General features: G+C 41.4%; 1 protein-coding gene across 1 annotated transcript; it reads right to left on the bottom strand.

The window, feature by feature from the left end:
• Window positions 1-2,045: 2,045 nt before the first annotated feature.
• Window positions 2,046-11,973, bottom strand: itm2ca (integral membrane protein 2Ca). The gene is made up of 6 exons (XM_086036137.1): window positions 11,746-11,973; window positions 7,128-7,274; window positions 6,785-6,973; window positions 6,260-6,370; window positions 3,172-3,322; window positions 2,046-3,045 (listed from the first exon to the last, which is right to left on the bottom strand). Exons 1-6 carry the CDS (start codon window positions 11,836-11,838, stop codon window positions 2,954-2,956), a joined length of 783 nt encoding a protein of 260 aa, XP_085892263.1. The 5' UTR covers window positions 11,839-11,973; the 3' UTR covers window positions 2,046-2,953.
• Between the last annotated feature and the right edge of the window lie 845 nt (window positions 11,974-12,818).

Below are 12,818 nucleotides of genomic sequence, written 5' to 3'. Positions count from 1 at the left end.
ATAAACAGGACAGGAGGATTGTGCTCAGTGAGAGAAATATTCAGGCCCACTATGATTTTTCCGGGCCCACCCACTAGTCTCGTTCTGGCTCCGCCCCTGCCTACAAGTGTCCTAAATTAACAAGGAGCAAATGTAGCTTGCAAAATAAGATAAGTGAACACACACTGTCTTTATTTGGAATCATTCTTTTATATTCTGCAAATACGGTGAACAGAGCGAGCCTCGTGTTTTTGGTTTAATCCAGATTTGTGGTCTATGAATGGACCCACATGAACCACCTCTACTCCCATAACGTAATGTCATCATTTTGTGGCCCACCTCATCATTTGTATTTTCGTTTTATTCAATGAACAGAATGACTAGTTGATAGGAAATATTGATTCAAGACACTGTTTCAATTGAGTATTTAAATTGTTCATGAAGGGAGCATTTCCAGGAAGTAAATCCAAAGAAGTGCGTCTCAATTTAAATGTACCCGGGTCAACATCTTGACCATACAAAAAAAAAAGTCAATGCGTTTCATTGTTTTATAGCTCAACAGTGACATCTGTTGGTTAAAGATGAAAAGTTGTCCATACCAGGGACATTGAAAACAGAGTACTTGCTTACATCCATCTCTCGAAGAAGTAGCGCCTACTACAGGGAGAAGAGAGAAACAACTTCATACACAAAACAATGTTGTGAATATGAACAGATACAGTAGGGATGGGGAGAAATAGAGAGAAGCTGAGTGTACTATGAGAAGTCTAGCCAAATAAGAGATCTTGTAATTTCGGTAATTAATTGCAATTTGCTGATAGAATAAAAGCAACAGACAGACACACACGCACAATGTGTTGATGGGTGAAACAGAAACAATATGGGACACGTCATTGCAGTCTGTGGGAACAAAAGGTAGACAGCACAGTTTTATTTTTTATGTATTTGTCTGCATGTCAGGGGTGCGCCTCCTGTGTGTGACGTGGTAACGGTAAGTCAGGTCTCGATGCGGTTTGGCTGACTTGGACCGACTGGGCGGGCCTGAAATACTGACGAGAGCTCATAGACGGACTAACGCACTGACGAATGCCGACCTCTGTCAATTAGTGCAGCCCAGAGCTCAAAGCAAACATGGTGAAGCAGCAATTAGCTGTTACGCACAAATGTAATAAGCTGTCAAGAGAAGTGAAGTTAGCACCAAGTGTACAGTAAATGCTTTTAAATCTTGCACCGTAAATTCTTTGAGTAATTTTTCATTTAAGCTAATTTATATTTTTACATGTATTTAACTCTTTTGCTTGCAAATTTTAAATGTACTTTTATTTATGTTAAACACATTGCACCTTGTGTATGAAATGCGCTATAGAAATAAAGCTGCATTCCCATGGAATTTGCTGAAACGCAAAATGACAAGCCACAAATCTTCGGGCAAAAGTCTTCTGCGGTGGGAGTGGCCACTGGCTATGCAGTACCAATCACCAATGTATGGCACTCAAGTGTAAGGAGGACAGTAACATGATTACATGGGCTGCCAATAGCAATTAGAGAGTGGCACCACACCAAGCAACTAAATCCCATAGGCGTGTGTCTTCAGAGACATAAGGTAATCAAGTGCGTTAATTACACTGGTCAACAAAATTTTACGAAATCTTTTAATGAGATGCAAGTCAACTTTTTTAAGACTCATTTCTTGTGCTGATTACGAATCTGCTCCGTGTTTTTCTCTCGCACATGCAATTTTAATCATAATAACAATAATAGTATGATATGTAATATAGTAAAGTATTGAGTCATAATATTTATGAATTAAGGGTTAGGTTCAGCAACGTGGACTTTTTTTTCTAAATTAATCGCTATAAATGACAAGACATGGTAAAATTCATATTGTACAAGTTTTTATAGATCAAACCTAAAAAACAAATGAAAATATTTCAAAAAACTAATGTGCCGGAAAAATAATGAAATACATTTTTTTTTTTTTTAAATCAGCATTAAAAGCATGATTACAAAGGATTTCAAGACCCTTCTTGGACATCTAGATCAAGAATACATCAAGCACTGACAAAGTCTTTTTAAACTTTATTCACAGACAAGATTTCATAGGCAGGTAATATATACAGATAAAAGTCGGTTGTATTTACCTAACATCAAATAATATGCACCCATTTGTTATATTAGTAATAACATTAGTCCAGTCTTTGAATCTGGACTAAGGCGTTATACATCTTACAAAACTGTTTATCAAATAGCTAAAATGCATGCAAGGGAGAAACAGATACTAACAGTATACTATTAAATGATTCACAAATGCATTATTTTAAATACATTAATTAGATTGAAAAATGATGGCCATTAAAACTAATTATGGCTCTTAACTTTTTCAAGGCTGGAAGCCATGCCCAATATTGCCCATCAATTTTGTTACTTGGTGCCTTTTTACCAGCAGAGTAAAGGTGGAACAAGCAGAAGCAAAAATGCAAGCGCAACTAGTCATCAGTAGTTTAATCTTTCCAGTAAAGAGATTGAGAAGGGACAAGATGATGCGGCGAAAAGAAGAATTTCACATTGTGTACAGAACAGTGTTACTAAACACTTTGATAAGAAGCCTCCAGAGCAGGAGGAGGAGAAAAAAGTGCACTTTGACAACACATGGAAACAGCCATCCCTCCTAACAACAGTAACCATCATAGCGCTCCCGAAGGGCACAGGCCAAAAGGCTTGGCTACATAAAAATCTTGTGAGACAACCTGCAGGTTATTATTGCATCATATGTTGAGACAAATATTTGCCAGTGGGGAAAAAAAAAAAAAAAAAAAAAAAAGGGGTCAATTAAGCAGGGGATGGAGAAGAACATACGACGTCAAATGAGCGGTAAAGTGCAACATGATCAAATCCACAGGGTGCTACAGGAGCTGGGGAGGTGACTGGGATGTGCCTCAGGTGGGGCGCCGTGACACACCTGTGACCATCCTGCTCACACTTCATCACAGATAACCGTCTCCACTACAAACGTATTCTCAAAGTGACGAATGCGGTGGCAGTCCTTCGCCTCTCGCTTGGTGACGCCTGTGAGAGAAAAGTGGACAGAGACAGACGGGCTCAGGTCACACTTCTACACTTCTGGTCACGTGACAAAAAGTCAGTGACCTCCACCTACCTTTTTTTGTGAGGGACTAGCTTAAATCTACTTACGTCTGCGGGAGACACGGCGGGTCAAGCGGTACGTGTCTTTCCCGTTACAAAGGCGGTAGATGAAGGGTCCCAGCTGATGCATGTTGTGCACTTTGCCGGTCACCACCATCTCTTCGTGAATGATGTAAGTCTGAGGCAGGTACGTTCCTTTCTACGGGACCCCAAAACATACAGCAAGGAAACAGTGAATCCGCTTGTCACAGGGAATAGGTTCCTGACTGACCCACGAAAGGTGAAAAGGGTGAAAAACCACGATAGAGTAGGGGTGTAACGTATGCTAAAATCACATTTCGGTTCGGGTCGGTTGGACAAACTCCGGGTCGTGCGATTCGCTGCGATCCGCTGACTGATTACGCATTTGCTTTACCGTTATGGAGGAGCGCGCCGCAAAAATGGACACATTGCCAAATGTTAGCGTGCCAGCGGTCGAAGCGTGCTCTGTGGCTCGCCATAGTGGCATGAAACATGGTTTAAAGCAAAAATGATGTTCAATGATGAATTTATTGAGGATGTATAAAAAAAAAAATTCAATGAAAAACAAGTGTCTAAAAGGAAAATACTGGTGTTTTGAACACTAAAGATGGTACTGGTCATGATGACATAAACCCTAATGGCAGTGTTTCAAATGTGGGAAAATGTTCATACAGAAGTGGCACAAGTTATCGGTCGAGTGCTACAATATCTGCAAAACTAAAAAGCACAAGCAGAAAGAGCTGCGCTGGTAACACGGATGGCAGCTTTAAAAGGGAAAAACATGCTCTGGAGGAACAGAAACAGCTGATAAAAAGGAAAAAGGGAACAGCTCGCGTTGGAGAGCGGGCTGGCCGCATCAAAAATGCTAAATTAGCAGTTTATCAGGCTTCAGACGGACAAGCTCACTCTCTTCCACCAACTGACGGCATGAGCTCCTATTTTGAAAAGCAAAGGACCAAAATCGGCACCAGCTACACCACCACCTCTTAACCCAACAGTAAAAGAATATGAACCTGCAACATTGGATAACACAGCAAAGTAAATGGCAAGAAATGGATGTGCCGCCAAAACGATTTGGACACCAAACAACTGTCGAGCAAAATCTTGACACGCATGATCAAAAGCATTCGGAAACAAAACAAGTACTGCTGCCTGCTGGCACGTACGCCACAAACAAAATCAACACCAAATGATGACATTTCACCTGGAGACATTGTCACCATCATGCGTAAGCAAAATGAAGAAATAACAGCTGCCCTTGTGCAACAACAGCGCTTACTATCTCTGCCATCACGAGATATTCTTACATTTGAAGGAGATCCGTTTCAGTGTCAAGCATTTGTGAAAGCATTTGAACAAGGAGTCATTATTTAGAACAGTTCACAAGAGGACAGACGAAGGAATCGGTACGTAGCTGCCAACGTATGCCTCCTGAACGTGGCTACACTGTGGCAAAGGGTCTTCTTCAACATTTCGGAAATGAACAATTGAGAAACTGTGGCTCATGATCGGTAAAAGAACTTAATGCTCCCTGTAAGCGGGGTGGTTTCTTATTGGAGGAATGGATAAGTAATAGTCGAGCCGTATTGCAGACAATTGCAGAAGAGCAATTGGCAACTGATATAAAGGAGATGAATCTGGATTGTGATGACCTTCCTGTTGAGAGAGCTCGAGGTCTGCTCTGTAACAATTCCACAACTGGAACTAACAGCTGCTGTCCTAGCTGTTAGGATTGATGTGATGCTAAAGGCAGAGCTTCAACTTCAGTTGGACAAATCAGTGTTTTGGACTGGCAGCACATCTGTTTTGAAATATGTCAATAATGAAGACAAGCGTTTCCACACAGTTGTGGCAAATGAGATCCCGGCCATAAGAGAAGTCTCAAGCCCTTCTCAATGGCGACATGTGGGTTCCAAAGAAAACCCAGAGGAATGCGGGGGTGCCCGACTTCCACCAAAACCAACGTTGGCTTAATGGCCCCCGTTCTCTTTGGGAGTCTGAGGAAAACTGGCCCGCAATCTATGCCAATGTTCAAGTGGACTCTGATGACCCAAATGACCTTGAACCTCTCACACCGAACCATCTTCCGCTTTTGAAAGGAAAACCAGTCTTACCTCCTGGCCCTTTTGATTCTTCTGACATGTATGTGAAGCGTGGATGGAGACAAGTTCAGTATATTTCGGACCTATTTTGGAAACAATGGATCTGAGTGGATCTGCCATTGTTACAAAGAAAGGCAAAAGTGGAACCAAAGGAAGCGGAGTTTAACTCGTCGTTATCATGGACTCTTCTGCTCCACGTGGTTCCTGTGTTAGAGGTTTTCTCCGAAAAAAAAAGGGCACGGGGCGCTTTTTAAGCTACAAACTAAAAACGACATTATTGAGAGATCAATAACTAAACTATGTCTGGTTCAAGAGGTGTAAAAAGAATAACATGCATTAACATTGTGTGTGTGTGAGAATTAAGGTTCCACATTATGGCTCTTCTTTGTTTGTGTTTGAATTGTTCTGTCTTCCTGCCATAAGAATTAGGGGCCGGTGTGTAGGAGCAGATTATGTTTGCATATAGTATTGCACAGTGTATTTCTTGTTAGAAAGCCTATTTAAGTCAATTTCCATTGCCTGGGCGGGTGTTGCCCGGAAGAGGAAACAGTTTTTGACCGCTGTGAAGGCAACAGTTGATGCGTGTGTATGGTCATTCAACCACTGGAAAGATTGGAGTTTATTTATAAAAGAAGAGCAAAAGGATTGGTTATTTCAACAAAATAAACGGACCTTGAGTTCAGCAGGCAAGTTTGTGTCCAGCTCTGATCGTGATTTCAACCCCTCCCCCCAAAAAATCATCATGATTATAATTTTTTTTCCCCATAATCGCCTTTGCCGAACACAATTGATTTGGCTGTTTTTACGACCAAATTGCACCTAAATAACTTGACAAGCGTCAACAGTGGGGTGTGATGAAACAATTTGAACGATATATAAATAATGCAAATATGAACATATTTAATATTATTAACTAATAAAAATATTATTAACATTAACATTACATACATTAACAATAATTATTAACATAACGTGCATGGTTACATAGAGCTTGTAAACAATGAATGCATTACCTTGACGTTAATAAGCAGCTCCCAAAGGTTGCGCGGGGGCATCACAATGGTGGTGTTGAGCTCAATCACATAGCACTTGTCCAGGGCAATATCGTGGTACGCGGTCAATCCCTGCAAAACACAGCTGCTTATTGCAGATGAAGATATAAGAATAAATAGCTTAAAACTGTTTCTAAAAGATTTTAAGTCACACAGTATTTTAAACATGCAAGCAGCAGGCCTCTGGAAATGTTGCATATATTTGACGATACACATGGGAAGAATGCTTCCAACACTGAAACCAGGATGAATTTATTTATAATATTATTAATCATAAAACAAATGACAGTGCACGATACAATTTCCAAAACTGTATTTTGAAAACAGTCTGAAATTTGAGGAGGGATATGCCTCAAAGGAAAAAGTCGCAGACAAAAGAAGGTGAAAACACCCTCGATCCTCATAAACGAATGCAAGCTCAATGTGCTTTAGTGTGTGAAACGTGGATGAATTTGACATACAAGTACAAATCAAATGTTTGCTCACTCTGTGAAAATCGTGGATTATGTCAGCAGGATCGCTGCCTCCAAAATGAGGCACGGGCACAGTGATCTTCTCATAGTTGTCGGCCAAGTAGATGCCAACGTTTTCTGCCAATTCCTGTCGCCCACGAAGCGGTGCGTACACAGAGTCCTCGTAAACCACCTTGCAGTGGAACAAGTTCCCCTTTGGGGCCTGTTTTCAAGCAGACAATGCCAGAAAATGTTCTCAAAGTTAATCAAACTTGCTCACAATTTAAAACAAATAAAAAAAACAACCATCCACTGTTTCATTTGCAATTTCCTCAAATGCACTTTTTGCAGTAGCGACAGACAAGAAGGTGGCCTACGTGAGGTATGAAGTAGTAGCGGTACACGTAGATGGAGGAGAGGACCAGACCGGCCATGAAGACAACCAGGCCAAACGTCAGGCAGCACAGCCCGTTGAGCGGCGACTTCTTGGGCCGCAAAGGGAGGACAAGCTCATCCTCCTCCTCCTGGAAAAAAAGATACATTTAAACCAATAGAACAGTTGCAGGTTCCATCAAACAGTTCCCATCTCACTTAACTTCATTGACACCACAATGCTAGAGTGCCTAAAGAAACTGAAATGTTGCCATTCCCCAAAAAAGTGAACGCCCTGCTATATTGCGATTAATCTTGCGTACCTCGGCCATATGCCTGACTTTCAAGCAATCTGTTTTTTAATGAGTTTTTTTTACAGTATACAAGCAAAAAGAGGCAGAGAAGGTCCACTAGTAAAATGTAGTAATAGACATTCCCACAGAGCAGAGACAGTATATCGTCACTGTCCTGGGAAAAACACATCTCCGATTTTGGAAACGTTTTAATTTTCACATTAATGCGATGTCTATAACACGGAAACACCATTCATGTAAAAATAAGAAAATTGGGAAAAAAATGGAGATAAGTGTTTTTCACAGGACAGCGACAATATGCAGGACTGTTGTATGCTTCGTGTGTATGCCAGAACTGGGCATCGCCTATTTCCCGTCTGCATATTTAATCGACCCACATGGTCCCAGTCAGTCCGAGTCAGCCAAACGACATCAAGAAGGGACTTAACCTGTACCACGTCAAACGCAGGTGCTGCACTCCTGACACGATTCTGACTAAGGAAAAATTAACAAATAAAACAGTGTTGTGTACCTTTCCGTCCCACAGACACAATGACGTGCACCATATTGTTTTTATTTCACCGATCACCACGCTGTGCGCGTGTGTGTCTGTTGTTTTTGTTTGATATTTCTTCATTGTTTGGCGCTGTGTCTTCTCGTGCGGCGCCTGCGTGTGACGCGAAGATTGCGTTCTCGACGCCGATTGGCTGTCGCCGACGACGGACGGACCGGGACCACGTGGTCGATTAACTATGCAGGACGGAACGCGGTGGAGGCTAGGCGATGCCCAGCTCTGGTGTATATGTTGCTGCTCTGTGAGTGTTAAAGTAGAAGCTGTTTGAAGTAGTGGTGAAACGAATTAGAGGACCTTGTTTCAAGAAAAAAAAAAAAAACAATCGAAGCATTTGTTTCTGCCTCGACTACCCGCTTATTTACATGTTCAGTGTTGGGAAGAAGTACAGTGATCCCTCGCTACTTCGCGCTTCAACTTTCGCGCCCTCAGTGCATTGCAGATTTTTCAGAAGCATTCATATCAAATTAAAAATGAAATAACACAGCCATAATCGGCAGCTATATTGCACAAAGTCGCATTGTTTCAAACATACGAGTTGACTAGGAGGCTTTGTACATACCCGCAGGCACTCATAAAATGCGCGTGACTGGTTCCCAGCGCGAGATGACCAACGAGAGCACCCGTGAGCTGATGGCTGCGCATCATTGCAGCCTCTCGCTAGTCTCGTCCACGCTAACAAACTAACAGCACTTTCGAACAATGTTCTGTTCGCAAACCCATGACGTTTTTATTCACATGTGCCGTTCGGCAGCTATGTTTACATGTAGTGAGCAGAGCGCGCACGAATGCGCTCAGCGCGACGATGACGGCGAAACAAACAACGTTATGTTCGGAAATTCCTAGCGTTATTCGAATGTGATGATCATTTAGTCGAGTCAAGCCGCATAAAAGGATAGTAAACAGCTGCCTTCATAAGTTGTGAGGGGAGCGCGCTGAGCACAGCACAAAGGATAGTTGTTACAAGTTGTTGATACAAGTTGTGGCAAGGACGATGAGACATCGGCAAATAAAGTGTGAACGTGTTTGTTAGTTTTGTCATAAGTTCGTCTTAAAACAATTACTACAATCCCGCATTGCATTTTATCCAAAGGACCTTGTTGTTGTTGTGCAAAGAGAAAGTTAAACCATGATTGCCTCCACGGACCGTGCTTCTTCGTTTTTAAAATAAGTAGGAGGCAACGAAGAAGAACTTTTACTTCCGCTTTGCACAACGACGACGCAGAGCGTTTAAAAGTACAAAATTGTACCTTTGGTTGAAATGCACTACAGCATTCTAGTTAAGGTAAGACAATTTTATGAAAAAAAATTAAAACTTTAACGTAGTTATTATTAGCGAACGTTCCGTCGTAATCGCCCGCTGCCACGGTATTCTTCATTTTTCATTTTTAAAGTTATATTTATTGTATAGCAAGTATTTATAAGTGTGGAAACCATGTCTGGGGTTCTCAACAGTGCAACAGAGGCGTAAATCCCCCCGATATAAAACTTTAAAATAAATATAAAATAATAATTATGTATCTATTACGTAGGATTAACAGTTATTGTAGATTGCTCGGGTGTAGAATTACCGTACACTGCAAGAAGTATTTGTAATATAACTCTCTACGTATGCGACTAAATTTACTTTTTTTTTTTTTTTAGCTATTTCTAATAAAATTTGACTAATGTTGCAAGTACCAGAGGAAGTGATGCGACTACTTGGCACAGCGAAACCCAAGATGAGATGAGATGGTGTGAATCCAGCATCGACGCCTCCAGTCTCACAGCCCATCTGCTAGCACCACTTGCACCCATCTTTTTTGGCGAGGTGTCACTATGTAATGGGGCTGTGCACGAATCAGTGGTGACTCCAATAGAGAAGTGAATTGGCCATTAAAAACGAACGTTGAAGAAGAATTGTCGAATTAGTGTCAGAACGGGTCATTATGTTGCATGTATTGTCACATAAGAATGTTTGGGCGGCAACACTGACAGCTCAGTATGTGTGGCGTATTGTAGATTTGTAGAATGAATCAGGCCAAGCGGCAAGATAGCAACAAAGTCTTTAACGAGAAAAAAAAGGATTACTGTTGAAAGTAATCACAACTGTAACTGGTGCATGGTCTCGTGAAAACTTGCCAAATAAGGTCTTGCTTTGAACGTACACGAGAATTTTCTTCCTAAGAATGTGAGTCTCTTTGTAAACTGGAACGGCTAGGTACTTGTTAAAGGGATGGTTGGGTCAGGATGGCCATGTTTTCACAAACAAGTTCATATGATATATTTGATATATTGGCATTTTAGTATTGATGTCATTTTTACATGCAAATCTATTATATAAATGCCAATGTTAAACTCAAGTGTCCCTTTAACTTCCTCCTCTGACATATTTTGGTGGTAGCAATACAAAATGCATCTTCTGATATTTTCCTAGCCAAGCTAGAATCCAACCAACGCATCCTTGGTTTTAGCTAGCTGACAACAACAACATTCAGGTAGTCCGTGAGTTCTTAGTTTATTCGTTCAATTGGAACCGTACTTGGGCCTCGACTGATGACGTTAAAATGCCTTTGTTTATTCACTTTGTTTTTTCTTGCCCTCCTGGGGGTTAAGATCAGGGGATGTCGTTTACATGCTGTCAGCTATTGGCATGTGAAACCCTTTGAGACTTTCTTGTGATTAAAGGCTATAGAAATAAACTTGACATGACTACCCTACAAAAAAAATGTGACTTGTGCATGGGCAAGTCAAGACATCGTGGCATTATCAGGTAAAAGAAGAATTTAGACTACAAGTAGGTTCGAACGTATTTGCAATTACGATCGAACGCATTTGCAAGTACTGTACACTCGAACATACTCGCGCGTACATTCCAACGTATTTGCCAGTTAAAGAAAAACTCCACTCCACATTGGCAGTTCCACGCTTCTGTACTTATGCATTTGACAAGATCAAGATGTGCAGTCCCTACACAATCTGTGTGACACTCTGAATGGGAACATTTGGGGAGACTGCATGGGCGCACGAGGACAAGGACACAACTGTGCATGTGTGAACACATCCTGTGACACGCAGCCCTTTGTGTTCTCTCATCCCACTGAGATGGAGGATTTTATTTCACACCAGCCGAGAGCGTGACGCACCCCGAGGCCTATTTGCGTGGTCCTCTTCTCTGGAAAGCACATTTCCGAGTCAGGAATGCACACAAAACACTGCAGTTTGTCAATACTCCCTGTCTATCGTCACCTTGTAAAGATAGACTAAGGTGTGCAGGGACTCTTCCATACGCAGCATGAGCTGATGACTGCACCGCTCACTAGCTGTGAACACTTAAATATGATCCTGCAGGCATCTGCATCTGCCATCTTGTCAGCAAAAGCTGATACATTTCTTCTATCCAGCCTAAGGTAATAGGGTGCAGTTGTTTGTGGATTTTTGGGTATAATTTTGCAAGTCGCGGCAGACTGCAATACATATATAGAATATATTATACAATACAAAATAGTACAATATCACTCTACAATACTGGCTTTGCGTGTTGTCCTCTACAGAAAAAAATATATCGCGGATGGGTTTCCACTAAGTTGAATGGAGGCTAAAATGAGAGGATTGTAAGAGAAAGCCTTCACAGCGTCAACCAAATGGCGATACGGTGTCATGTCAAGCATTGGTGTGCAAGTACACGATGCACACTCAGCCCGCGTTATAATAAAAACAACAAGCAACATTCATGACAGCGGAACAGACGCGGTTAGGAAAAAAAAGGAAATCACTCACCGTTGGACGTGGAATGAAGATTTCGGTCTTGTCGCCATCATTCTGTTTATCTTCTTTCTGCCCCGCGACAGGCTGGAAAGTTATCTTCACCATATTTTTGTGTATTTGTCAGGTGTGCGTGTCTGTCCTGCAGATCGTGTTGGAATGGCTGACCAAAAACAAAAACCTTCACCTTTTAGAGAGGCCACCTTCTCACCGAGTAACTGGCTTTTCTCTCTACCGGAAGTGGGCTGTTTTTTTGGTCTCATTTTTCATTCTTAAAGGGCCCTTGACAAGGGTACTGTTTATTTTCCCAAGGTACAGTATTGATTACATTACAATGATCCTGGGCACTGACAGTTACTTTCTTTAAACCTGCAAATATATATATATATATATATATATATATATATATATATATATATATATATACACACACACATATATACACACAGTATATATATATATATACTTATATATACCTCTCTCACTCTCTATATGTATATATACTGTACATATATAAATATATGTATAGATAATGGATGGATGTACAGTACATTGTGTGTATATATATATATATATCTCTCTCTCTCTCTCTCTCTCCATCCATTCATTATCTGTACCGCTTATCCTCACAAGGGTCGCGGGGCGTGCTGGAGCCTATCCCAGCTGTCTTTGGGCAGTAGGCGGGGGACACCCTGAACTGGTTGCCAGCCAATCGCAGGGCACACAGAGACAAACATCCGCACTCACAATCACACCTAGGGGCAATTTAGAGTATCCAATCAACTTACCATGCATGTTTTTGGAATGTGTGAGGAAACCGGAGTACCTGGAGAAAACCCACGCAGGCACGGGGAGAACATGCAAACTCCACACAGGGAGGCCGGAGCCGGGATCGAACCCACGACCTCTGAACTGTGAGGCGGACGTGCTAACCAGTCGATCACCGTGCCGCCTATATATATATATAGATATACATATAAACATGTATATACATATATACAATACACATACATAAACATACATTAAATAATAACAAATGATAGTGATAAAAAGATCATAAATTAACCTTATCCCAAGACCAGTCCAGT

This window comes from Filicampus tigris, chromosome 7, assembly GCF_054856515.1.
Source record: "Filicampus tigris isolate MCC_2025a chromosome 7, RoL_Ftig_1.0, whole genome shotgun sequence".
Classification (NCBI taxonomy): domain Eukaryota; kingdom Metazoa; phylum Chordata; class Actinopteri; order Syngnathiformes; family Syngnathidae; genus Filicampus; species Filicampus tigris.
Note: the sequence above shows the minus strand (reverse complement) of the source record. Positions and strands in the feature narration are given on the sequence as shown.